Source organism: Anolis carolinensis, chromosome 1 (genome assembly GCF_035594765.1).
Source record: "Anolis carolinensis isolate JA03-04 chromosome 1, rAnoCar3.1.pri, whole genome shotgun sequence".
Classification (NCBI taxonomy): Eukaryota; Metazoa; Chordata; class Lepidosauria; order Squamata; family Dactyloidae; genus Anolis; species Anolis carolinensis.
In genome coordinates this window covers 310611839-310639837 of record NC_085841.1, presented here as the reverse complement: position 1 = coordinate 310639837, position 27999 = coordinate 310611839, and the positions used below count along the sequence as shown (strand labels likewise).

Here is a 27999-nt window from a genome sequence, read left to right as displayed (position 1 = left end):
TTAATCCTGCCTTAAAGGCGAGGAGCCACCGAGCCCTCCTTCCCTCCCTCCCTCCTCCCTCCTCCCCTTCAACGGAAGCAGGCGGAGAATCCCTCGCGGCCGGGTCGGCCGATGCCCAGCTGGCGGGCGGCGAGGAGGAGGATGCTCCGCCTGGCTGCGGGGCTGCTGGCGGCCTGCCTCCTGGCCGTGATGGTGGGCCGCTACGGGCCTCCGGGGACGCGGGGCCCGGCACCCAGGAGACGGCCCTTCGCTCCCGAGCCCGCGCCGGGCGCCCAGCCCAACAACCTCTTCTGGGTCGTTCAGGCGAGTCGAGAGCGGGATGACAGGGCGGGCGGGCGGGCGGGCAGGCCTCCACAAGGACGGAGGGGGGGCGGGGGGCTCAACGCCGTGGAATCAGGGGAGCTGCAGCTCTGCAGGGTCTGCCGAAGAGCGCCGAACTACAGCTCCCAAGACGCCACGGCAGTGAAAAGATTAAGATGCTGACGTTCTTGTCCTTGATAGACCTATCTGTGGATAGACCAGGCATGGGCAAACTGTGGCCCTCCAGGTGTTTTGGACTCCAACTCCCACCATTCCTCACAGCCTCAGGCCCCTTCCTTTCCCCCCTCTGCCGCTTAAGGGGGTTGGAGTTTTACAAAGTCTTTAGCCTTTTCTGCTGAATGGTGCTGGTCCCTCATGAAACTATAATTCCCATTTTTTTTCGTGTCAGGAGCAACCGGAGTTGCTTCTGGAGTGAGAGAATTGGCCGTCTGCAAGGACGTTGCCCAGGGGACGCCTGGATGTTTTGATGTTTTACCATCCTTGTGGGAGGCTTCTCTCATGTCCCCGCATGGAGCTGGAGCTGATAGAGGGAGCTCATCCACGCTCTCCCCGGGTGGGATTCGAACCTGGCAGCTTTCAGGTCAGCAACCCAACCTTCAAGTCACAAGGCTTTTATCCCTTAGGCCAGGGGTCCCCAAACTAAGGCCCGGGGGCCGGATGCGGCCCTCCAAGGTCATTTACCTGGCCCCCGCCCTCAGTTTTAGACTGAGGCTGGCCGGAAGTCTGAAATGACTTGAAGGCACACAACAACAACAACAATCCCAATTAACTTTACTATCTCATTGGCCAGAAGCAGGCCAACACTTCCCATTGAAATCCTAGTAGGTTTATGTTGGTTATTCTTATTTTTAAATATTGTGTTGTTCTTTCGTTGTTGTTGTTGTTGTTGTTTTTGCACTACAAATAAGACATGTGTAGTGTGCATAGGAATTTGTTCTTTTTTCTTTTTTTTTCAAATGATAATTCAGTCCCTCAACAGTCTGAAGGATTGTGGACTGGCCCGCTGCTTAAAAAGTTTGAGGACCCCTGCCCTAGGCCATCGGGGGCCATGATTCCATAGCACCGAGACAAACTACATTAGGCAAGGAATATTCAGAATATCCATTGCCTGCAGACCTTGGGATTTCTATGTGTAAGCACTAAGCAGGGATTCAAACACTTGTCCCCAGTGTAGTCCTCAAATGTCTATACCATTCTCTGTGTGTGTGGAAATAATTAAGGAATACAGTAGAGTCTCACTTATCCAAGCTAAACGGGCCCGGCAGAAGCTTGGATAAGCGAATATCTTGGATAATAAGGAGGGATTAAACATCAAATACGGTTATGATTTTACAAATTAAGCACCAAAACATCATGTTATACAAGTTTGACAGAAAAAGCAGTTCAATACGCAGTAATGTTATGTTGTAATTACTGTATTTATGAATTTAGCACCAAAATATCACGATATATTGAAAACATTGACTACAAAAATGACTTGGATAATCCAGAGGCTTGGATAAGCGAGGCTTGGATTAGTGAGACTCTACTGTAGTTCCACCAAGGGCCTTTCCAGACAGGCCCTTTATCCCAGGATCTGATCCTAGGTTTTCTGTTTATCCCAGATTATCTGGCAGTGCAGACTCATATAATACAGTTTAAAGCAGAAATTACAGGAATTGTTTCCCTGGGATCAGATCCTGGGATATAGGGCCTGTCTGAAAGGGCCCTAAGTATGATAAGGAAGTTATCATAATAGCCAGTGGTTAATATTTGGTTTGTCCTGGCTGTGTTTGCAACAGGTGCTGAATGTGTCTCACCAATACTGTAGGATATTGCCCAATATGGGTTTGTTTGCAGATTTGCATGGGTGTATCATGCTATGATGATGAATTTATCCAGTAGATTGCAGTAGCATGAACAAATTGTGATAGGATAGTTAGTTTTTCTGAATATATATTTGTGTGTGTGTGTGTGTTTGTTTGTTGTACTAGACAAAGGCAATTATAAAAAGCTATAAAATGGAGAGAACTGTGTTCAGAGTAAATGTAGAATACAAGCATATGAAATACAAGCATAGGGGCCGGGCTGTGGCGCAGGCTGGTTAGTAGCCAGCTGCAATAAATCACTATGACCAAGAGGTCATGAGTTCGAGGCCAGCCCCTGCGGAGTGAGCACCCGACAATTAAAATAAAAATAGCCCTGCTCCTTGTTGACCTAAGCAACCCAAAAGACAGTTACATCTGTCAAGTAGTAAAATTTAGGGACCGCTTGTGCAGGGAGGCTAATTTAACTGATTTACAACACTGGATGAGGAAGTACTCAATCAAAAAGAACTTGTCGTCACAGTGGATGATAAAGCAGCAGCTCCTTCTATGGCCAGAATTGAGCATACCCTCACAAAGCCAGAAGCTGGGAAGTTAAATAGCCTCTGTGTCTGCTGTCTGTGTGTTGTTTGTCTAATGGCATTGAATGTTTGCCATTTATATGTACATTGTGATCCGCCCTGAGTCCCCTTCAGGGTGAGAAGGGCGGGATATAAATACTGTAAATAAAATAAATACATAAATTTAAAGATACCACCTCTTGGTATTTTCAGATTTGTAAGATATGTGCCTGCACTATTACATTAAGCTATTGGAGGATCAAGTTGTGGATAACATCTTCTGTGTTTGGAGCTGTTTTTATAAATAGCTTTCTAACAGCTTATGTGGATATGTACTGAAAAGTACATGCCACTTGATTCAACATTTTCTTTCAGGTGGGAGATGATAAAACTATTTTATGTTTATTTATATCCCATTTTTTCTTTCCACAAAGGATACTGGAAGCGGCTTACAATAAAAGCATGTCAATACAATTTAAAACCCAAAAATATACAAATACTAAAATAAAATTAAACATCAATGGTTTCAACTAAAACAGTTTAAATCCTTATACTACATCTTCATGCCATTTTTTAGTTATGACAACTCCCTCCTATTTTTATTTTTCCTTATAGGTAACAGATGTGCACATCAGTAAGTTTCACAGTCCTACCCGAGCACCTGATTTTGAAAGATTCTGTAGGGAAACAATTCCTGTAATTCAGCCTGCTCTTACTTTAGCAACAGGTAAGATGTTTCCGTTATTCCCATTTCTCACTCCAGTTTCTTTGGTTATTATGATACTCAATATGCTGAGATAGAGAATAACTTGCTGGGCGTAAGATCCCTATAAAAGTGAAAGACCACAAATAATGAAAGTGCTAAAAAAGATTTTATAGAGAGAACAGCTCCCTGGGCATTTCTAGGTCCTCCAACACGCGGCTGACCATAGAATCACCCTGGCGGACTTAGAGAGAACATTCACCCACAAACTTTAACCCACAAATGTGGTGGGACAACTGTAAAAGTTGAAATCTAGTCACCAAAGGAATGACTGGAATGAATCTAGGGGACTGGAACTGAACTCTGTTATCAGTAAACATTCCTGTCCTCCTTGTTTCACTATAGCTTTATTAGTTACAGCTTTATTTCATACTGATTTTATTTGGTATTCAGCTTTGATTTTAGCACATGGTTGTTGGGAAAGTAAGCCTCTTGCTTCAGACACTCAAAAGTCGAGATTGACAGAATAAAGCTCTTGCACGTTAATATTAGAATTGGGTCCCAGTTTAACCTCTTAGTTTTATTCTTGAAAACTCAAGACAAAAACATTACTAAACTACAATTCCCAGGCCGCTGAAGCATCGCCAACAACTATTAAACCCCTTGAGCCCAACCTATAGTTATGGCACAGATCTATACAGCCCCAGACTGAGATTTTTTTCTTTGTTGCACTAATCAGGGATGTCAAACACATTTTCATCAAGGGCCACATCAGCCTTACTGATCTTACGTACATTGTAAGCCTGAGGACAAAGTAATGATTTGTAAGCTGCAATAAGTGCCTTTGTAGTTGAGGAGCTGGGTAAAAAATTTCTATATAAATACATTAAATTGTCGCCTTCAAAGGGCCATTGAATCCATGGATGAAGAATCCATGGATACAGAGAAACAACTACTGTATAATGTTTTTGTATAGTGGTCAGTGCTTTTTAGTTTTTACCCAGTTTGAATCACTAGAAATGATCGAATGACAACTCCCATAATTTTTTATTATTTGCATATGGATTGGGATAATAGGAGTTGCAACCCAACCACAGGTTAGAGGATATTTTAAAGTCAGACATCATATCAACGAGCCTTGTACCTAAATTCAAACCCCAAAATCCTGACTAGACAGAACAGAGTGCAGGCTTCCAGATGTTATTATATATCGTAACTTCCATCAGCTCTAGTCATGGTGTCTAATGATGAAGAATAGAAGAATTGTAGTCCAGCATCTGGGGGGGGGGGGGCACATAAAATGATGTGACAGGCAGGATTCAACCCGTGGGCTTTAAGTTTGACACCTGTGCACAAATATGTAAGAAAATAGTGAAGTGAAAGTACTGTCCTTTTGTATATAGCGTTGAAAAGAAATTTAGGTTTATAATAGTTAATCAGGATCAGCAGATCTTAAGTTCAGTATATAAATGCCCAGTTGTTAGAACTTTTCTTTTGTTTTAGTTCCCTTTTTCAATGTACAATTACTGTATTCTGTATTTTATGCAGCATATGTTCTGTGGCTCTGCTCTGTTAATTCACAGGTGACTTAACTGATGCCAAAACGAAGAACACACTTGGGTCTGATCAGTTTGAAGAAGAATGGCAAACATACCAGACAGCCTTAAAGAGATCGAAGGTCATGGAGCAAACGAAGTGGATAGACATAAAAGGGAATCATGGTAAGAAAGAAATAAGACCTTGAAGTTTTTTATTTTGTTTCTTCTCCAAGAGGGAAAGTGGGGCACAAATAATTGTATTTTTCTGTGTATCTTTAAATTATTTTTTTTAAAAAAAATTGACTGAAAAGTGCAGAAAAAGAAAACAAATATCATCTTTTAACTCTTACTATCTAGTAATCTATTGCTCAATGAAGCATAATAATAAAATTATATAAAATGATATAACAGTAAAGAATTAGATAAGAAATGAAGAAAAGGGCAACATCTAATCTTTTTCTTAGCACATATAAAAACAAAATAAATTCATCCCTCATTCTTAATCTTTTAAACCCATTCCCTTCTTTCCATCACTAATCCTCAATCCTAATAGTTATTACATTATATATTCGTTTCACAAAAAGTCAAGAAAGTGTTCCCTACTCTTTAAGAAGAGGCTTTTAAAAGGCCATTCTATGTGTATTTATTATATTTTGATCTGTTTTTAGCACACTGTACTTTTAAATTGTATTTCAACTTGTTTATTTTGCTTTTTAAGCTTGACTAAAGTGTGGGATTATTAGACTTCTTGCCAAAACGAAGTCTATACTGGCTCGGTCGTCGCCCAGGATAAAAAGGACCACGGTGGATGCTGCTGATTCTGGACATCCATCAACAAGTGGGCTACGGAATCAAAATACAAATGAACAGTCACAGAAGCGGCAGAAATATACAATGCCAGAAAACCGCACAGTTATGAAATGCTGTTACAACTCTGAACCTCAAAAGCGCGGCTATCAAAAAAGTATGCATCAGCTATGGAAACAAGAGTACCCTGACTCCCAGATAACAGAACCCCGACTGGCTGACCAACGAAGATTCATAATCAGAAACAAAGTGATCAGTGAAGTTGAACTCGAAGAAATCCAGAAAATCTGCAAAGCAAATTACCATCAGAACATAGCACAGACAGCAGCAGAGACTCCAGCAACACTTGGAATGGTGGAACAGATTGAACCAGAAGAAAGTGTGGTGCTTTTGCAAGAATTTGAAGAACCAGCACTTGAGACACCTGTTGAACCATCAGGAACCTTGACAGCAAGACAACAAGAGCTCAAGGATAAGATCATGGCTCATGCTGCAGCAAATGCAATAAGAAAGCGGCTCCCAACTCTAAAAACAGTGCCCAAGAAACACCTGGCGCCTCTCATGAAAGATGTGAATACAGTGCTCTCCACTGTCCAAATTACGTCAATTGAACAAACAAACCAGTATGCCTACAGTGCAGCAGTGATAGTAACAGAAGAGCTTGGGCTCCTACAACCAAGGCAGCCCCAAAGAAAATCGACTGGAAAACCAAAGTGGAAGGTCAAGCTAGAGTTGAAAATCAAGAAACTCAGATCAGATGCAAATAACCTGAAAAATATGAAAGAGAAGAAACTGAAGAATGACAAAATCAAGCAACATCTGATCAGAAAGTACTGGCTGAACACCAGAAAAATTGAAGAAGCTTTGGAAATTGTGAAAGAACAAATTACAGCAACAGCCAGAAAAATTGAAAGATATGAAGCCAGAATCATCCAGTACAGACAAAATCAACTGTTTCAATCAGACCAAAGACAGTTCTACCAGAGTCTGAACCAAACAACAGACACAGTAACCATAAGTCCAGAGAAAACTGCAACAACGAAGTTCTGGAAAGAACTTTGGGAAAATAATAAGAACTACAACAAAAATGCTGGGTGGATAAAGGAGTTTGAAGGAAAATTCTCACAGAACAAAATGGAACAGATGGAAATAACAACTGAAATGATCAGCAAACGAGTGCAAAAAGTCAAGAACTGGACATCGCCTGGTAGAGATCAACTTCATTGATTTTGGCTCAAACATCTGATTAGTTTACATGGAAAAATGGCCCAACAATTCAATGAGATGCTGCAGAAAGGATCAGTGAATGGCTAACAACTGGAAGAACATACCTGATACAAAAGGATCCAGCAAAAGGAGCAGCACCAGGAAACTGCAGGCCAATTACATGTCTGCCCACTATGTTTAAACTACTGACTGGCATCATAGCTTACAAAATTCAAGACTATCTTGAAGAAAAAAACATCTTGCCAGATGAACAGAAAGGCAACAAACGGAAAAGCAGGGGCACAAAAGACCAGTTATTAATTGACAAAATGATTCTGGAGAACTGTAAAAGCCGAAAAGCTAATCTTCACATGACGTGGATTGACTACAAAAAGGCCTATAAATATCTGGGCATATTACAGCTGGACAACATCAAGCATGAACATGTGAAAACTGTGGGCCCGAGCTGTGGCGCAGGCGGGAGAGCAAGCCAGCTGCAACCAGCTGCAATGAATCACTCTGACCAGGAGGTCATGAGTTCGAGGCCCGCTCGGAGCCTATGTTTGTTTTGTCTTTGTTCTATGTTAAAAGGCATTGAATGTTTGCCTGTATGTGTAATGTGATCCGCCCTGAGTCCCCTTCGGGGTGAGAAGGGCGGAATATAAATGCTGTAAATAAATAAATAAATAAATAAACCGTGGTCAGCAAAGAATACACACAAAGGGTCAGAAAAATTCTCAAAAGCAAGCTCAATGGAGGCAACACCATCAAGGCCATAAACACCTGGGCCATACCTATCATAAGATATACTGCTGGCATCATAAACTGGACACAGGTGGAACTGGACAATTTGGACAGAAAAACAAGAAAACTCATGACCATTAATCATTCACTGCACCCCCGCAGTGATGTTGACCGGCTATATCTGCCTAGAAGATCAGGGGGCAGGGGACTCTTACAAGTAAAACAAGCAGTCAAAGAAGAAGAACATGCCCTGGCAGAATATGTAAAGCAAAGTGAAGAACCTGCTTTGATTGAAGTCAAAAATCAGAAACTCCTCAAAACACAGCAGACAAAAAACCAGTACAAGAAAACCGCACTACAAACTAGAGCTGACAGCTGGCACAACAAAACATTGCATGGAAAGTTCCTTGACAAAATTGAAGGAAAAGCTGATAAGGAGAAGACCTGGCTATGGCTCACAAATGGGACCCTGAAGAAGGAGACAGAAGGCCTGATCCTTGCAGCCCAGGAGCAAGCCATCAGAATAAATGCAATTAAGGCCAAGATCGAAAAATCAGCTGATGACCCAAAATGCAGACTGTGTAAGGAAGCTGACGAAACCATTGATCATATCCTCAGATGCTGTAAGAAAACCGCACAGACAGACTAAAAACAGAGGCACAACTATGTGGCCCAAATGATTCATTGGAACTTATGCCTCAAGTACCACCTCCCTGCAGTAAAGAACTGGTGGGATCACAAACCTGCAAAAGTATTGGAGAATGAGCACACAAAGAGACTGTGGGACTTCCGAATCCAGACTGACAAAGTTCTGGAACACAACACACCAGACATCACAGTTGTGGAAAGGAAAAAGGTTTGGAGCATTGATGTTGCCATCCCAGTTGACAGTTGCATTGACGAAAAACAACAGGAAAAACTCAGCTGCTATCAGGACCTCAAGATTGAACTTCCAAAGACTCTGGCAGAAACCAGTGCAGGTGGTCCCGGTGGTGATGGGCACACTGAGTGCCGTGCCAAAAGATCTCAGCCGGCATTTGGAAACAATAGACATTGACAAAATCACGATCTGCCAACTGCAAAAGGCCACCCTACTGGGATCTGCACGCATCATCCGAAAATACATCACACAGTCCTAGACACTTGGGAAGTGTTCGACTTGTGATTTTGTGATACGAAACCCAGCATATCTGTCTTGTTTGCTGTGTCATAATAAAATAATAATAATGTGTCAGCAATAACTGTTCTCTTATCTGAGATGATATAGAAACATTGCACTACCTTAAAAAGGAATAAATCTTCACAATACATCTAAAATATTAATTATTATCAATTTTGGATATCAGAGTGAATAATATATTCCATATATTAGATTAGAATAGATTTTTGTTCCCCCTCTGCTTCTCTCAGCAAAAGTCAACTCTCAGAGCAACCAAAGCCAATTTAGGATGCATCTACACTGTCAAATTAATGCAATTTGACATCATTAACTGCCATGGCTCAATGCTATGGAACCATGGGAGTTTTAAAAGGCCTTTAGCTTTCTAAGCTGAAGAGTGCCTCACCAAACTGCACATCCCAGGATTCCATCGCATTGAGCCATGGCAGTTAAAGTGGTATCAAACTGCATTAATTCAACATTATAGATTCAAGTCTGAACCTTGACTGAACCTTGACTTATATAGATTTGAAGATGCTCTACTGCATGCTCTTTGTTCATATGAGGTTAGATGGAGCATTCAACACTTACGAGTAATTGGGAGTGCTAACTTTTTCATCAAAATGCTTAGTAAAAAATCAGAGCTGCACTTGAAAGGATACAGGTCTTCATTCCCTGCCATAGTTGTTAATCCTTAAAATATATTGAAAAATTCTGCTGGATAGCTGTTTGAAGGTAAAAGCATCAAAAGAAGCATTTTGCCACCCTCATTGCAAATAATAGACATAATTATTGGCACTCTACATCAGATTTCTGGCAGATCTTGCAACATAACCCTATTACCTAACTTGTTTCTTTCCTCATATCTGTCTGGAATTCCACAGAGCTACAAATGCAGTTGTATTGATAGCTCTTCACATCTCAGCATTCCAGAGTAAACAAGGACATCAACATGCCTGTCAACTCCATACTTCAGAAAATCTCTTAGCACATTTCAGAATCCATCAGATTCCATTAGTATCTAGTTCTCCCCTGTCCCCAGGGGCTGAGATTGGCATCTTGAGTCATCCTGCATCAGGAAATGGACTATTTGTGGCCATGACACTGAACAGCCTTCTCTTCAGCTCACTCATCTTACAACTGGGGGCAAAAAACAAATCTCTGATGAGACCTGCATTCTGAGGCCCCTTCCACACAGCTGAATGAAATCTCACATTTTGGCTTTGAACTGGGATATATTACAGTGTGGACTCAGATAACCCAATTCAAAACAGATATTTTGGGATTTTCTGCCTTGATATTCTGGGTTATATGGCTGTGTGGAAGGGCCCTGAGTGGAGCTGAAGGAAATTGGAGATAGATACCATATATGTTTGCTATGGAGTCCTTTAAGTTGTAAGATGATCCACTAGAGGCCACCTGAGTATGAATAATACACATTTTTCTCAGGACTGCTATTCTGGGTTCCTATAATAGTTTGAATGAAGATCACCTCTTGACAGTTCAGTGAGGAAACTACTGAAATCCCAATGTACTCTGGTCCAGTGCAACAAAATGAAGAGGCTTTTTGGGAGACAACATGGAGCTCCATTGTGGCAACCCCACTGCCTGCTCCTTTCCAACATGGTACAATGCCAAATAACCAACCAGCCAAAAACATGATGTGATCAATTCCCCTTAGCTTATATATCCAAGTGTAAGACCCAGTGTACAACTTCCATTTGAAGCTGACCATGATCGCACTTAAGGAGTTAAGAGTTTCTTACAGTTTTCTCTTTAGAAATTTCTGTCCTTCTGCATGACCAGAGGAAGTTGACCATAGAGTCATGCTAAAGCACCTAGAGATTCCTAGAGAGTATATTTTAATCAAATTTACAAATAATCAAGTTCGCAAAAGTCAAAATTGCAAATGTGGAGGGACAGCTCTGTTTCCCATACTAAGCTTTTCCTTTTCCCTTGACATATCTCCCTTTACTACTGATCACTTCTATGGAGCCACTGCCTTCTCACAGTTGTTGTAACTAAAGCATATCCTTATGTCATACCCATTTATCTATTTAATATATCCTCTTTTTTCTTCCATGGAACCCAAGGCAGCTTTCAACCACACATTCCATGACTGAAAGAATCAATCCACCCAACGTGCAGTGATCAAACAAAGATCCAAATACCCTGTCTCACACTCTTAACTGATATCAAGGAAGTGGCTCCTCAGAAGACTTCCAGGCAAGGAAGGTGACCAAGGGTTCCACCAACTCTTGTCAACTTCCTTGTCTGGAAGTTGGTTTTTTATGGTAGGCAGTCTCCTGCTTCAAACCACAGTCATTTCCTGCAATAAAGGATCCAGGCAGTCTAAATTATATCTTTGTTCTGACTCTCAAATTGGAGCTTTCTTATTGAAATTGATAGCAGCTTACTATTTAAGGAGTTAATTTTATTCTGGCAATGCCCAGATTAGAACAGAAGGCAGAAAGAGGATATGCCAGTTTTTTGTGGCTACCTGGTTGATTGTGATTTGTAACACTGGTGGATAGAAGTCAATTTTACACAAATCCTTTCAATGAAAAGTGATATTTGTTTAGCATTCCTAAATTACACCTTTACTAGAAAATCTCCATCTGAATAGGTTTCAAAATCCCTTTGCTGAAAGTGTGTTGATTGTTTAATAGATCTGTTGACTCTTTATCCTATTCATTTGTTTGAGTAGGATAGTTTTTCTGGAATTTCGCAGTTTCCTACTTAAAATGTATTATCTTGCTTGTTCTATATCCCCATATTGTGGTATCTAGAACATCTCATTCCATGTTGTGACTAATTGCAGAGCGGGCAGCAAGCTTTGTATCCTCATTTTTAGCAAATAAAATTAGCAAATAAAATTATTATCTTGTTGCCCAAATCAGGCTAAAACAAATGTTGATCATCCTCTCTTAAGTTTATTATACTACATTGCGTATTGCTTAATGTAGCATCTTTTCCCCCATTTCTGAATTGATCCTGAATTTAATTTGAAATATTATTTGTCATTTTAATTGCAGATACCTTCAACATTCCTCATCTAAAGAGTGTCAAGAATTACTACAGGTATGTCAGTATTCCTTGCTGCATTCAGAGGGCCAGAAGAAGGCTCGGTTGTGTGGTGGACAGAAAGATTTTGTTCAGACAAGGTAGATATGTACTATGAAAAATAATTTTTATTAAAATAGCTTAGCAAATAAGCATGTAGGACACAGTTAACCATCCTCGCCTTTGACTTGCCTATATTGCGTCTCCTTCTTTTCAGTCATTGCAACTGCAGTTTCTACCCCACTTTTTATGTTAGCCTTTTGGAGCTCAAGAGAGAAACAGCATCAAATTATTGTATTTTTGAATTGGATAAACTAATGCAAAATTGAGGATAAATGCAGTTTCATTTCCAGCACTTTTACTCATACAGAAATCACAATAAAATTGTCTTTTACATTTTTCTTTGCTCCAGATATTCTTACCTGAATATTCCCTTCTTATTTTTGGCAGGAAATATTCTGGTTGGCAGAAAGATGGCTCCTTTCATTACATCCACAGCACACCTTTTGGCAACTATTCTTTCATCTGTGTAGATGCAACTCTCAATCCAGGTCCCAAGAGGCCCTACAATTTCTTTGGGATATTAAATGCGGTAAGGTAGTTTGCCACTTATGTGCATTAAAATGAAATAGCAGCTCCAACATCGACATGCTGATTTTTTAACTGCACATAGTGATCATTCCCCCACCCTTTACATTTTAATCCATTGGTTTACTCCAGCAGGTTCTGTAATGTGCAACAGAAGTCTATCAGACAAGTGCTTCTTCCACACTAGAAGTGTTTCTAGGACTACAGACTGTGGCCTGTAACTTATTGGCAGTCCTAAGTGAAATAGACAAATAATAATAATAATAATAATAATAATAATAATAATAATAATAATAATAATTATTATTATTATTATTATTTCTTACCCACTTCTCCTTGTGGCTTGATTTAATTGTTGTATCGTGAGATAACACTTATGTAAATAAGACTGCTATAGTTGAGACTAACAAAAGGACATATATCTGACTGTAGGAATGATTATGCAGTTTCAGTGTTGTTGTTTTAATTTTAGTTGATCCTTTTCATATTTTGGGCCGAAGGTGCATTAGAATTGATAACGCAATTATAGTTGATAACTGCCTGTGTGCTTATATTTATTAGCACTTCAGAATATGGCTGTAAAAAGGGGGTGATGTAAATATAATTTTTCGTGGAGATACTATAACTATACTACAAAAAATCAGTAAAGTAATAACACTTTATTTGTATTCCGCCCTTCTCCCCGAGGGAACTCAGGGTGGATTACAGCACATAAACAGACACAGGCAAACATTCAATGCTTTGTTACAATGAAATACAATGAAACACAAATACACAGGCAAAGGCAAAGGCTTTTCCTTTTATTTCTGGTTCTGGAGGCGGTGCTCATCTCCGGCTCTCGGGGAAGTGTTTATCTCCATTTCCAAGCCAAGGAGCCTACGTTGCCCATAGACACCTCCTGGCCATGTAGTCGGCATGTCTGCATGAAGCGTCTTTTTGCCTTCCCGCCAAAGTGGTTCCTTTTGATCTACTCACATTTGCATGTTTTCGAACTGCTAGGTTAGCAGGAGCTAGGGCTAACAGCAGGAGCTCACCCCGTCCTGTGGATTTGAACTACCAGTCTTCAGTTCAGCAGCTCAGCGGTTTAACCCATTGTGCCATTCTGATATCTTCCAAAATTATGTTTTATAATGCTGAGAAAGAGTAATCATTATCACTTGTGAGAGGGTGCAGTTCAAGGTATAAATCCAGTTTATGTAGTATGGGGACCAATCAAAGATCTATGAAGAAACATTGCTGCTAAATCTTGGTGCATAACATGCTTCTAAAACTCTCGGAATTTATCCTTATTTCAGGATCAAATGCAAGAGTTATCTTTGTTGGCTGCAGAAAGTCATAACAGCAACCACACCATCTGGTTTGGTCACTATCCTACCTCATCAATTATCTCTGCTTCTCCAGGAATACGAATGGCAATGAGGTAATAATCTTTTTTTCCCTCTGGTGAGAATGTTTTAATTTTTCCACCTGCTGCTTTTAGTTTTTAACTGGCTATCAGTTAATATTTTTTTCTTTAAAATCACTAATATCCATTCTGTTTTGCTTAGCTCTGCTACAGCTTATTTGTGTGGGCACTTTCATACAGTGGGTGGTCTGTTGCCTGTCCTACACACTCGTCACCATCATGGTACTTTAGAATTGGAACTTGGAGACTGGAAGGATAACAGGAAGTAAGTGCATTAACAATAGAAAGATAATACAAAGTGTGGGCTTCAGTATTTATAGTACAGTAGAGTCTCACTTATCCAGCATAAACAGGCTGGCAGAACATTGGATAAGCAAAAATGTTGGATAACAAGGAGGGATTAAAGAAAAGCCTACTAAACGTCAAATTACATTATGATTGTACAAATTAAGCACCAAAACATCATGTTTTACAACAAATTGACAGAAAAAGCAGTTCAATACACGGAAAGGTTATGTAGTAATTATTGTATTTATGAATTTAACACCAAAGCATCGCAATGTATTCAAACTACTGATTACAAAAACATTGGCTGCTAACAAATTGACTACAAATAAAGATAGAATTGCATAAAATGAACTTACAGTAACAACATTGTTGGAAGTTAAATCCGTAAAAAGTTTAGTCCTTGCTGCCTAAAGAAACAGCTGTAGATCTGGGCGGCAGGCAGACTGCGTTGGATAATCCAGAATGTTGGATAAGCAAAGGTTGGATAAGCGAAACTCTACTGTACCATTTTCAAAGTAATGTGAAATTAATAGGAAGATCATTTTTTACTTGAAAGTTCATTTATCATCTAATTAAATCAGAGAACAGTACACAAGGAGAGTCTTACACATGTTTATGAAAGAGAAGGAATTGGGATATGTGTGAACCTGACCTACCAGACAGCTGACCAGGACAATTCCTATACAAAATTTACAATATTTGAGGCTTCATTGCTTTTTTAAAAGACTGAATATGTTTTTATGTAGTCAGTGTAATCACAGCTACCCAACCCCAAATTATATTTATAGTACTCAAAAAGAAAGATGACCATGAACTTGCATATCTTTAGGAATGTGATTGTGCTTCTGCATGGCAGGAGATTGAACTGGATGGCCCTTGTGGTCTCTTCCAATTCTATGCTTCTATATATAAAATATATTCCATTTCTGTGTCTATTTTCCATACACAAACGCACTTCTATACAAATATTTTCTATTTTACGTAAATATACAAAATATGAGATATTTTAACATGGCACAGCATTTTCTGGGACAGTTTAAGACAGACAAGAGTGTTCAAATGCTGGTAAACAGCATAGCTTAAGTTTTCCGTTGTGCTGATGTCAGGTTATTTTGCTCAGTGAACAGTCTGTTGATCACTTTTCTAGAAAACTGGGAAAATGCAGCTGCCTCAGAAAATAAGTGTACAATTTTTCTTATTGAGAACATTGCTAACAAAAATCATTTTAATTATTGAATATAGGTATCGGGTTCTTTCATTTGATCATGATCTCTTCAGCTTTGTTGATGTGACATTTGACGAATGGCCTGTAGTTCTTATCACCAATCCCAAGCCGTATCTTTATAGTAGTTCTGCTCATGAACCACTACAGAGAATACTTCATTCTACACACATCAGGTCTGTGCTTGAATTCTTTGAGATATTTTTTTGTGTATATGTGATTCTATATTTGCATGTGCCACTCCGCACTTCGTTATTGCAGATAGCCAGTTTATTTGCAGGTTCTTCTGCATTTTAGGAAATTTTATAATTTAATTTTTTTACTGGGATTTTACATGTATTGTTGTTTTTATACTTATGTCATATATTTATACTGTGTACTTATGTACTGTGTACTGTGATTTATATGTGGCACTATAGTGCTTCTGTGAACCGCCCCGAGTCCCCCCGGGGAGATGGTGACAGGGTACAAATACATATTATTATTATATTTGCATAGTAATATTCTGTAATAAGGCTTTTGAATTTAAATAGGCTGTATAAGGAAAAGTAATTTGACCCCATTGTTAATCTGTATTAGGATAATTAATTTATTTTAAACTTGTGGAAAGAAATATCAAATTCCACAGTAAAGCAAGCTTTTGTGTCTTCTTCAGAAACTGTCCATTTCTTTCCAAAACCATCTCTGCTCCTCTCTGCTGGTCAGAATTATGAGAAAATATGCAACATGTTACACTTCAATCGGCAATCTTTTACAGTCTTATATGGGGGGAAATAATGTAATTTATTTTATTGGATTTGTGATAGTAGTATTATCTCAACACCCACAATGTATTGGTTTGTTTCTTTTACCTAGGATTTTGGCCTTTTCGCCCTCTCACATCAATTCTGTCGAAGTCAGTATTGATGGTGTTAATCTGGGAAATGCTGTTCAGGTCTCTGCACATCTCTATGTACTGAAGTGGAACCCCCAGAATTACAGTCTAGGCTTTCATCAGATAGAAGTGATAGTTCAGGTGAGATCCCTGCTGCTTTTATCCTTTTATTATATGTTTGATAACCTTAATTTAAAAATTATTATTATTATTATTATTATTATTATTATTATTATTATTATTATTATTAATTTTATTTATACCTCGCTTTTCTCCCCACGGGGACTCACGGCAGCTAACAATCCCGTGCTTTAGTCAAGTTTAAAAGCACAATACAAAAGTTTAAAAACAATTAAATAATACAGTGTAGAGAAAACAGATTAAAATATTATAAATACACTTAAAATAGCCTTTAAAACCCACAGTCCCGCTCCTCCTAGCATTTTAAGAGCTGGAAAAAGTAGACCAATTCCATGACATTCAGTCAGTGACTTTAAACCAGGGGTCCCCAAACTAAGGCCCGGGGGCCGGATGCGGCCCTCTAAGGTCATTTACCTGGTCCCTGCCCTCAGTTTTATAATATAATATTTTTATATTAGTTTTAATAATATAATATATTGTATATACATATAATATTGATAATAATATTATGTTATACAATATAATACTAATAATAATACCATATAATAATATTAATTATATGTTATATATTATGTATTATATAATAGTATAGTGGTATAGTTCAATATAGTAATATATAATGCTAATATTGTGCTATGCTAATAATATAATATATTGTATGTACATACAGCTGCTCTGAGTCCCCTTCTGGGTGAGAAGGGTGGGATATAAATGTAGTAAATAAATGCAGTAAATAAATAATTAATTTTAGACTTAGGCTTGGCCAAAGTCTGAAATGACTTGAAGGCACACAACAACAACAATCCTAATTAACTTGACTATTTCATTGGCCAGTAGAAGGCCCACACTTTCCATTGAAATCCTGATAGGTTTGTGTTGGTTAAAATTGTTTTCATTTTTAAATATTGTATTGTTCTTTCGTTGTTGTTGCTGTTGCACTACAAATAAGACATGTGCAGTATGCATAGGAATTTGTTTGTATTTTTTTTTCAAATGATAATTCGGCCCCTCAACAGTCTGAAGGGTAGTGGACCGGCCCTCTGCTTCAAAAGTTTGAGGACCCCTGCTTGAAACAAATAATGAAACTCAGGATGCAGCTACACAGATAGAAGTAGGCTTGAATCTAATGCAAAGCTCCAAAAATATTTTTGAGGAATGGACTGCAATGCGTGTGGAGCATATATGACAATTGGCCATAATGGCTAAGGAGTTTTGGGACTGTTAGTCCAAAAAAAGGAATTATTTCAATCTTTAGTCCAGTGGTTCTCAACCTTTTTGATTTGTGGAGCCCTTTTTAGAATCAATTTCTATGTGTGTGATAGACCAGTGCTTGTTGTCTTAACTGTCTTGCACTATAATAATTTTGGAACTAGTGGCAGCAGAAGAATAATCAAGCGTCCTCTACTAGAGGAAGCGCGAAATTCAACTTGGCAAATTTCCATTCAAAATGTCATTTCTAGATTTCTTAGTTTGATTCTATTTTTATGCCTTGTTCTTTAATTTCATTCAAATTTTATTTTCCTGGAACGGCTGAGAAGTCCCTGGGAAGTATATGCGGAGCCCTTAGGGCTCTGCGGAGCACAGGTTGGAAACCATTGCTCTAGTCTAGAGATGGGGATCAATAGAAACATGTGCAGTTCTCACTAACAGTCTTTGAATCAGGGCAAATTTGAGGTTTGAAGAAAAGGCAGTGTGCAGTTGGGAATTCACACTAGTGGTGGAGACTCTAATGTTGAGAGTGAGGTAAATATTGGTGACAAGAGCCCTTGGGGGCCATCATTCAGAGTGGCAGTAACTGTTGGCAGCAACACCTAATATTAAAAAGCAAGCACTCTTACCAAACAAAATGCCTTTAGACTCCATGTAGCATCACCGGAAGTGTAACTGTACCTGCACTAGAATCCGGGAACAGTCTGGAGTAGCAATATTCTGGACTGACTCTAGAGGTGGCTGCATGTGCCATGTCTGTCCCACATTGGCAGTGGGGTAAAGCCCATATGGTCTAGTGCAGGCACCCTCAAACTGCAGTCCTCTAGCTATTTGGGCTTCCAACTCCCTTAATTCCTGACCATTGAACAAGCTTGCTAGGGCTTCTGGGAGTTACGTGCCAAAGTTTGAGGGTGCCTGGTCTATAATAATAATAAATAAATAAATAAATAATTAAAAATAGTTCTGGAACACAACACACCAGACATCACAGTTGTGGAAAAGAAAAAGGTTTGGATTATTGATGTCGCCATACCAGGTGACAGTCGAACTGATGAAAAACAACAGGAAAAGCTCAGCCGCTATCAGGACCTCAAGACTGAACTTCAAAGACTCTGGCAGAAACCAGTACAGGTGGTCCCGGTGGTGATCGGCACACTGGGTGCCGTGCCAAAAGATCTCAGCCAGCATTTGGAAACAACAGACATTGACAAAATTACGATCTGTCAACTGCAAAAGGCCACCCTACTGGGATCTGCACGCATCATCCGAAAATACATCATACAGTCCTAGACACTTGGGAAGTGTTCGACTTGTGATTTTGTGATATGAAATCCAGTATATCTATCTTGTTTGCTGTGTCATACTATGTTTTTGTGTCAATAATAATAATAATAACAACAACTACTACTACTTTATTCTTATATCCTGCCACCATCTCCCTGGGGCGGCTCACACAAGGACGAGCTGAACAAAACAGATTAAAACACAGTACATGAATTAAAACAATATAAACCGAATAAATAAACTGGTTCCGCCCCACTGGACCATTACATCACATTTGTTGCTATTCTCAAAGCTCCATGGCCATCTGCCACAGCAAAGTTGGGAGGGTACAGGTCTGATCCATCCTCTTTTCCTTGTACTATGAATTGCAGGGAAAAACAGTTGGTTGTGTCAGCCCATGTGGACAGTAGATTGGAACTGGTGGTTTGGATTGGAACTATTAATGCTGTCACCCTCACCCCAAGTGTGGAGCATTCCCTAACTTTGCTTAATGCAGGGTTAAATTGAGTCAACCCGCTTTACCCTGTTAACTTTGGTCCACTTTGGTTTCAATGGCCTGAGTGGCACTACATCAGAGCCAAGGCCCAGGTCCATTGTGGGAGATGACAGTGGCACCTTCCATCCTAAGCCCAGTGTTCCATAAGCAGAGCTAGTGTCCTTGTGGGGAGCGTTTGAGAGTGCTTGGTCTCAGCATTTGTCTGAGAATGTCAGTGATGGTGTTGCTGCAGAAATATCCCAGGTTTATTCCAGGAGTATATGCCTATCATTAGCTTTTATTTCTGCACTTGGAAACACTGTTATAGTGGGGGTAAACTGACACTCCCCCCGGAAGTATTTTATTTACTTCATTTATATCCTGCCTTTCTCACCCCGAAGGGGACTCAGGGCAGCTCAAACCAGGCACATTTCGATGCCAAACATACATAATATAGAAAAACAACAATTACTTTAAAATCACATAATTAAAACATATAAATCTTTAAACCATTATTTAAAAATCACACAATCCAAGGCAAATCCCTAGAGCCATTCCATTGTCAATTGCAAGTAGGTGTCCGAGGCTTTACTGTCAGGCATCCTATGATCATTCCAATAGGCAAATCTATCCAAATATACCCTGCTAATCATCACAATGGATGAATATACATAATTACTTAATTAAGATATGTACTTTTGCTTCTTTTTGTTCCTATTTGTAGGATATCAGTGGTAGAAATACTACTCAGGTTCATACATTTGCTATGGAAGAAAACTTGTCTCTCAAATTTGGCCTGTTTGCTTCTTGGCTTCTTCTTACTGACCATTATATATGGGTGAGTATTCCCATTAAAGGTGAAGGCACATGATGTCCCTTAGAAACCCTTTTAAGAGAACTTTGTACATTTTTACATTTTTAATGAAACTTTTATTTATTGGAGAGTTCATCTGTAAAACTAAATTGACAAGCCCTTATTTTTGATTTAAACATAATGTTTTTACTTTGTTCAACTTTATATAAAGGTAAATAACCTATCCTAGGACTATAAATGGAAATTACATTATCTGAAAGCAAGTAATAACATAGGATACCAAATATGAATGATAAATCCTTTATTTTGTTTGGGTTTTCCCTTTGAGTTGTTTCCATCATACGGTAACTCTAAGGTATAGCTATCATCAGATTTTCTTGGCATGATTTATTCAGAAGGGGTTTGTTTTTGCCTTCCTCTGAAGCCGCACAAGAACACTGCACTCCATGAACATCTATGCGTCCAGAATTTTACTTTCATTTTGAGTTCCAATCTTTTTGACATGTACAATTAGCTCTTTATATCCACTGATTCTGCTATTAATGGCTTCAAAATATTCCTCACCAAAAATACCCCACAACAATCCAAAGGGCAAATCTTGATTTTGACATTTTAAACAGGGGACTCTATTTCACTATGCCATTGTATATAATGGGACTTCATCATCCATAGACTTTGGTATTCGTGGGGGGTTCCTGGAACTAAATCCCAGCAGATACAAGGGTCGCCCTGTATTCTCTTCAGATTTCCCCATTACAATTCAAATGGGAGATTCTTGCATGTACTCTGAATGACATAACTATAGTGTGAGTCTAAAGTTTGGATCCTACCCAGGCTTACCTGGTAGTGAAATTCCATTAAATGTAATAGTATTTACTTCTGAGCAGACATCCATGAACATAGGATGTATTGAAAAAACTGATATACACTCTGTTCAGAGTCAAGTATCCTGAAATGGTGAAAAGTGCTTGGTCTAAATTTAAAATATGTATTAAAAGCAGCATTCTCATTTTCATTCAAATCTCTTTCTTTAAACTGTACTTTATATTTTAAAAATATAAAATTAATGTCATTTTAAGAGCTGTGGTGACACAATGAGTTAAACCCTTGTGCTGGCTGGACTGCTGACCTGAAGGTGACTGGTTCGAATCCACGAGATGGGGTGAGCTTCGGTCTGTCAGCTCTAGCTTGCGGAGACATGAGAGAAGCTTCCCAGCCAGATGGTAACACATCTGGGGTCCCCTCGGCAACATCTCTGTAGACCAGTGGTTCTCAACCTGTGGGTCCCAGATGTGTTGGCCTTCAACACCCAGAAATCCTAACAGCTGGTAAACTGACCGGAATTTCTGGGAGTTGTAGACCAAAACACCTGGGGGCACACAGGTTGAGAACCACTGCTGTAGATGGCCAATTCTCTCACACCAGAAACAACTTACAGTATTTTCTCAAGTTGCTTCTGAAACGATTAAAAAAATCTTAAATAAAACTTTAATCATATATTATGGAACAGTCACAAAAAGCATAACTCCCCCAGAAAACTGCTGGAAAAGGAAAATTTCAGTTTTTTCTAGAAATCTTTTGTCATTATTAAGAATAACAATTAAAATGTATGGAAGATATATCTGTTGAATCCTAGGTATTTTGCAGAGCTGCTGTCTTTAATACTCCTGAAATACTGATAAAAGCTCTTTGTTCTGCAACTGTTTGTTTGGTGTATTTGGCATGCCAATATTTATTTATTTATTTACAGTATTTATTTATGTTTGCATATTTTGTGTTTCAGGTTCGAACGTTGTTCATTTTAACAGTTCTAATTCAGATTCTCTTGCTGATTTTTTTCCGATATCGAAGAACGCCAACTTTAAAACGTAAGAGATTTGGTTTTATAATTGGGGAAGGAGGATGTAAGGCTTAGCTTTGTGTTCCTAATCAGTACCTTACGTTTACTGCAGCTTTAAGTTACATTTATATTGGATTGGACTGTATTGTATTAGTGCATCTATAATGCACCTTTTCTCCAAAACTGAGGCTAAAGGTTACTAGCATTACTAGAAGTATTTCCACCACAGCCTATCAACACCTGCTTTACTATAACCAAGTAGTAAAGTAGATTTAGGAAATAGTCATATCTTCACAATTATTGCTGAAGGGGAGAAATGCCATGACTGCAATTTTTTTTCTGCAACAGAAGTACTGTATCAAGAAAGCATGGGGCTATTTGTGGAATATGGTATCAAAAAAGAAGGAATTTGATGTTTAGAAGCTGCAATTTTTCATGTATCTGTCTTATCTGTGATGTGTATTTTGACATTAAAATGTAATTACATTAGACCTCATTAAAATATTCCCACTATACATCTTGGCAATTTCCAGCCAAGATGTTGCACACCTTCCAAGAAATTTGCTTACACAAATTCTTATTTACTTTGACAAATTAATTTATTCATTACATTTGATGATACTTTTCAGTCTGTGAACAGGTCCTCAATGTGTGTTTTAAACAGTGGCAGCAATGTGATAAAAATATTCAATTGTTTTTGTATTTTAGAACCTCTGGGCAAAGCAGTGCGGATCTCTTTTTCTCTCCACGTCCTCAGTAAAATAGATTTATTTTATTACTCATTTCTGTTGCTGACTTTGTATACTGTCCTAGGTAAGGAGCAAATCGCCCTCAAAATCCTTCATATCTAATTTAAAATAATTTTATGGTGTTCAGTGTCTTTAAAAAACAACTTTATAATGTCCATCTGAAAATATGTAAAATGTGTAATATTTAAATGTAAAACAACAAAAGGTTAATACAATTCCAAAGTTTGCCTGTAGTTTAAGACAGAATGGTAATGAATAACTTGTGAGAATCACTAGAGGTAATTTCCTAGTCATAGTGCATCAGAAATGGTATTTGAAAATTTTTGCAAGCTACAGATTATAGTAACAAGTTACAACCACTGATAGTGGTTTTCTATGTAATGCTGCCAAAAGGCAGACAACCCTTGTACTGCAGATAAAGTCTCATTATTGCAAAGTACTGAGATCTGATTGTCAAATGAACTCATGTTCACTTATAAACTAAATAATATTGAAACACTGTATGCTTCTCAACCTTAATTATTTTCTGTTATCAGTTTAGTGTATATATGGCATTTCTAAACTGCAAAGGACTTTGCAGCCTGTGTGATTCCTTCACAATACCCTTTTCCCCATTGTATAGAAAAAGACAGAGACTTATTTACTCATTCCATGACATACAGGTTTATGAAATCCAAGTCTAGTTTTCTGTGTACACACAACAGTTCTCAGGAAAGACCTATTTAAAAATAAAAGTTCAAAGTACACTCTTTAATTAATTGGGAGTGCAGGGGGGCAAAGAAAAAAAACAATATAAAAATCCATACAAAGCCTATGTAGTACTGATACCACTTTAGCTGCTAAGACTCCATTCTGTCGAATCATGAGACTTAATAGTTTCTTAGGGTATTTCAGATTCCCTCGCAGTACCTCACCAAAGTACAAATAAGATGCTGGACACAGTTATGGCACTTAATTGCATGAAACCACCATCCCCCAGATTACACAGGCCTGCCAGTTTACCAGGACAATCCCTCCTAGTATTGCGTATCTTCTGGTTACGTAATAGTGACTCCTCTCCTCTCCATGGTCCTGTACCCAGATTTCCTGCAGGGTAACTCTAGCCATCTGCAGTTCCCCTCCTTTGTAATTTTGTATTTTAATTGTTTTTTGCAACACAACATTGCTGTTTCAGCATGAAGAAAAGCCTTTATTCTGTAATTACTGGGTAAGTGGGAAGGGAGGGAAAGTGGGAGGTGAGCATGCTAGCATAGAGATGACTGGGGATCATTGTATCAGGTAATTTTGTGGTACCACTGCATGATTGGGGCTGTTGATGGTTTTGTCATCAACATAAGTGATGGTTCTGGTTTTTTGCCAGTTTGCCACCTTCATACAATAAAGTCGTTAAAGTGGTATCAGAGTGCTTTAATTGTGTATGACACATGGTGTTCAAAATCCTACGTATGGAATAGGATACCATTTATCAGATGGCATTATTACAAAAGTGTCTTATCCAGTTAGCTATTTTAAAGTACTGTTGTTAATGCATGCAAGTGATACTGTAATAAATAATTGTTAAAGCTCATTGAGGCCAACATGTAATCACAGTCAGTATAACTTTTCTCCCCCATAGGGCCCTGGTTTATTGGCGAGATTATAGATGGCCATATAGGCGCCTGTTTTTCCTTTGGGGTATTTGTTGATGGTCATTTCTTTGAAGGCAGCATAACATTCCTCATTGCACTTGCACAGGTAGGATTTAAAGTACAACTTCTGGCTTTAAAAAAACCTCAAGATTTAGGTAGTGATGGTGGTAGTATGCATTGAATGATGGATCTAGTAGACAGCAGGGATTTGTACAGCTTGTTTGTAACAAATTCCATTCCCTGGATGGCCAGGAAAAGCAATCCACTACTACTGGGTTTCAAAGCCGCACCTAATACCAAATCATAGGAATAAGGGATAAGGTATTAATTTGAAATATGTGTAGCCTGCATTTTGGCTACGCATATCTTAAATAAATATAAACAAATTATAATAAAAGTATGCTAAAATCATAGCAGAAAAACCCTCAAGCAAATAATTAAAAACAAGAACAGAAGCGTATTGGTAGCTGCAAGATTTGAACTTGAAACAATTCACAGCATTGATCAAACAGTGCTACTTCTGAAAAATCCCCCTCCAATCCAGTGTTCTGAATGCAACGAGACTTTGATTAAAGCCTCTTGTGATGATTGCAAAGATTTGGAAGAATTCTGAAATATAATTGTGCCCCAAATGAAGTAAGCAACAATGGAAGGACGTGGAGTGTTTTGAATTACCCTGGGGACCAAAACATTTTCTTTCTGGCACCAGGCTTTCCTGTCCTTCCAGTTTTCCTTAGTCACCAGTAATCTCTATATAAGACCTACCTACAGAACCTGAATCTGCTGACTCAGAACTCTAGTCATGATTTTAGGTATTGCTGCTTGAACAGTTTTGCAGATGTGTGTTTTTTCCATATTCTCACTTACTCTATATGCAACTGGATGAGAAAATAGTCTAACAACTTTTTTTTGTTTCTTTCTCTGACAGATGCTGTTTTTTAACCTACCATTGATGGCATATACATGTTGGTGTCTCTTTTTACGTTGCCAAGGGCATTGCTTTAGCTCCCATCTACGTCAAGTCAGACAGTGTTGGGTTGTGCCCATCCACTTCTGCATGTCACTCCTATTTTTATGGCAGGTCTATTCCTGTTATTTCCTGCTGATGACATATGGAACTATGTCTTTTTTCTTCTCTCCACTGAGAACTTGGGCTGTGACTCTAACCCTCTTTCTGTTCTACAGAACATGGAGACTGCAGTCTTCCATGCTTAGAACTTTCATTTTGGAAATGAAAAACTACCAAACTTCGAAGTAGCAACTCTTCAGGCAACTGAAGAACACTTTCTTTTAAAAGATTGTCACATGATGAAGCTGTGAATGATAGATTTGTATGACCACTGCTGTCCTGAAAATATGTCTGTACTGTGAAATAAGGCTTTCAGAAGATCAAAGCTGTGAGAGATCTACAGTGCTCTGGAACTATTTATTGCATTTGTTGACAGAAAGTTAGTTTGACTTGCTCTCATTTTAATACTGAACAAAGTTCATCAGTGGACTACTGTAATGAATTGTAACTGCTCTTACTTTTCAATGTTTACACACGTTGCACCATACCTAAACATGGAAATACTTATTGCTTTGTCACATGTAACTGATACAGCTCTAGTACAAAGCTAAACAGCAAACAACATATCTTCTTCCTGCTTTAGGCAGGCAAATCCTTCACCATCATCATTTCATTTAAGGAGATACTTTTGAAATTGCCCTTGGAATCCAAAGTAGTTACTGTGCAGCCTTAATTTTGTCTAAAAACTGAATATTTATTGCCCTTCAGCCACTTATTGTGGTTCACAATAGAGCAACACAAAATCAAAATAAAACAGATAATAACTCTACAATCAGTTATAAGTAATAGATTTCTAAGGAAACAGAACATCTGCACATAATGTAAGTATAAGTATGGAACATCTGCACATAATATAATTGAGCTCAGATATGAAATTCATTGGACACAACTTCCATTCTCCACCACTGACTGAAAGAGTTTGTAGTCCTACAACATCTGTAAGGCCAGAAGGCCTATCTTTGAGCTACTCTTCTGATTTGAAAACTAACAAGTCAGACCACATGTTTGCATATTGATACAAAAATGCTGTGCAAAGGACTTGGCAGTAACGGGTGAAGTGGGGGGAAACATGTTCTCATTGAAAATAATGTAACAGCTGCTGACTTTTCAGTGTAAGATGTATCATATACTCTTAATTTTCAAACATTATGGAGGCCATTTGCTCTTTTATTTGTTTACATAATACAAAATTTAAAAACATACTACCAACAACTAAAAAGAAATTGATTTTTTGTTTCTTTAAGTAATGGTCATGCATGAGATTTTACAATGCATTTCCAAGCTTTAACTGTACAAGTGCATTTTGAATATTTTATAGACTTGTCTTGTGACCATTAACTATGCTGGTTAGGACTGTGCAGAGTTTTGCTCAAACATCAAAAGGGTGCAGGTTGAGAGACATGAATATAGGAAATGCAGAATTTTCACTGAAAGCTGCAGCCCCATCTCAACTCTTTTTCTAACATCTGAACTACTTTGTTCTGGTGACCTGGCAGCGCTTCCAGCAGCAGACAATGAAGTGAGATGGAGAATGCGGTGTCATGAAATCAGGAACCAAGGTCTTTCATATTAGCATGTGTACCTTTAAGTTGCCTGCCAATGTATGGCAACCTTATGAATTTCACCAAGTTTTCTTAGCCAAGGAATGCTCAGCAGTTATTTACCATTGCTTTTGTATGATGCACAGGGGTGGGGAAATTTGAATTTGCATCTGCCTTTTTCAGCAGCAACCTCATGTTTCTTAAAATAAACATCATTCTGCCTTTAATACCCATTTTGTAAGGACTTTCCTTCACCTTTACGTTATTTCTTCTCCCTTATCTAAGAAGGTTTACACCTTAAATAATTTGTGAGACAAACATTTCACATCTATATTTTGGAGTAACATAGCTTTGGATATACACCGCAGGGTAATAAGGGCCAAGTTGCATGCTGCTCCCATTGTATAATGTGACCAGTGAAGTGTAGGAGAGAATAAGGGTCCTCCTCCATTTTGGAGTTGGGACAGCCCCGTGTTGCCATGGTGGCCATGAAGTCCTGAGCTGCCCCAGAGAGAGTGGTCTCGGCATGGACGTTGAAGTCCCCCAGCACAATGAGCCGTTGGGACTCCAATGCCAATGGTTGGTGCTGCACGGTGTAACCTGGTGGACAAAGCTGGGTGAGATTGACTCCCCCAGCCTCATCCAACCAGGTCTCCGTTATGCACGCCAGGTCTGCCTGCTTATCCAGGATAAGATCTTGGATGATCTCAACTTTACCGTTAGCAGACCTGGCGTTCAGCAGCACGACCTTCCGATCAGAGGGACCGCCAACCTGGACACCCAAATTTACTATGTCGGGAGGCCGTTTTAAATCTACAAGAACTCTCTTTCTAACCCTAGGCCGAATTAAATTGTGCCTCCCTTTCCCGTATCTCCTCCTCCCCTGAATTACTTCAATGGGGGCCCCTGGCCGCTAGATACACACCCTTTCCCAACATGGTCCACCATAGTGGTAAATTCACTTTC

At 38.9% G+C, this 27999-nt stretch overlaps 1 protein-coding gene across 5 annotated transcripts; it reads left to right on the top strand.

The window, feature by feature from the left end:
• The first annotated feature begins 32 nt into the window (after positions 1-32).
• Positions 33-27260, top strand: tmem62 (transmembrane protein 62). 5 transcript variants are annotated; one of them, XM_062968117.1, is made up of 14 exons: positions 43-303; positions 3302-3413; positions 4973-5110; positions 11879-11924; positions 12357-12498; positions 13790-13914; positions 14042-14164; positions 15430-15585; positions 16265-16424; positions 20117-20230; positions 21990-22074; positions 22755-22859; positions 24411-24529; positions 25352-27260. In XM_062968117.1, the coding sequence occupies exons 1-14, from the start codon at positions 112-114 to the stop codon at positions 25679-25681; spliced, it is 1947 nt and encodes a 648-aa protein (XP_062824187.1). In that variant the 5' UTR covers positions 43-111; the 3' UTR covers positions 25682-27260. The 5 variants fall into 5 exon arrangements, with proteins under 5 accessions (XP_062824190.1, XP_062824189.1, XP_062824187.1 ...); XM_062968120.1 differs by lacking the exon at positions 24411-24529 and having other exon boundaries at positions 33-303; positions 25352-25499; XM_062968119.1 differs by lacking the exon at positions 14042-14164 and having other exon boundaries at positions 40-303.
• Positions 27261-27999: the final 739 nt, after the last annotated feature.

Bases quoted from the DNA above. Each gene is read 5' to 3' on its own strand.
- tmem62 (XM_062968117.1), top strand. From the start codon at position 112: ATGCCCAGCTGGCGGGCGGCGAGGAGGAGGATGCTCCGCCTGGCTGCG. The intron at 11,925-12,356 runs GTATGTCAGTAT...TATTTTTGGCAG, and splicing joins AGTGTCAAGAATTACTACAG to GAAATATTCTGGTTGGCAGA. The intron at 24,530-25,351 runs GTAGGATTTAAA...TTTCTCTGACAG, and splicing joins TCCTCATTGCACTTGCACAG to ATGCTGTTTTTTAACCTACC.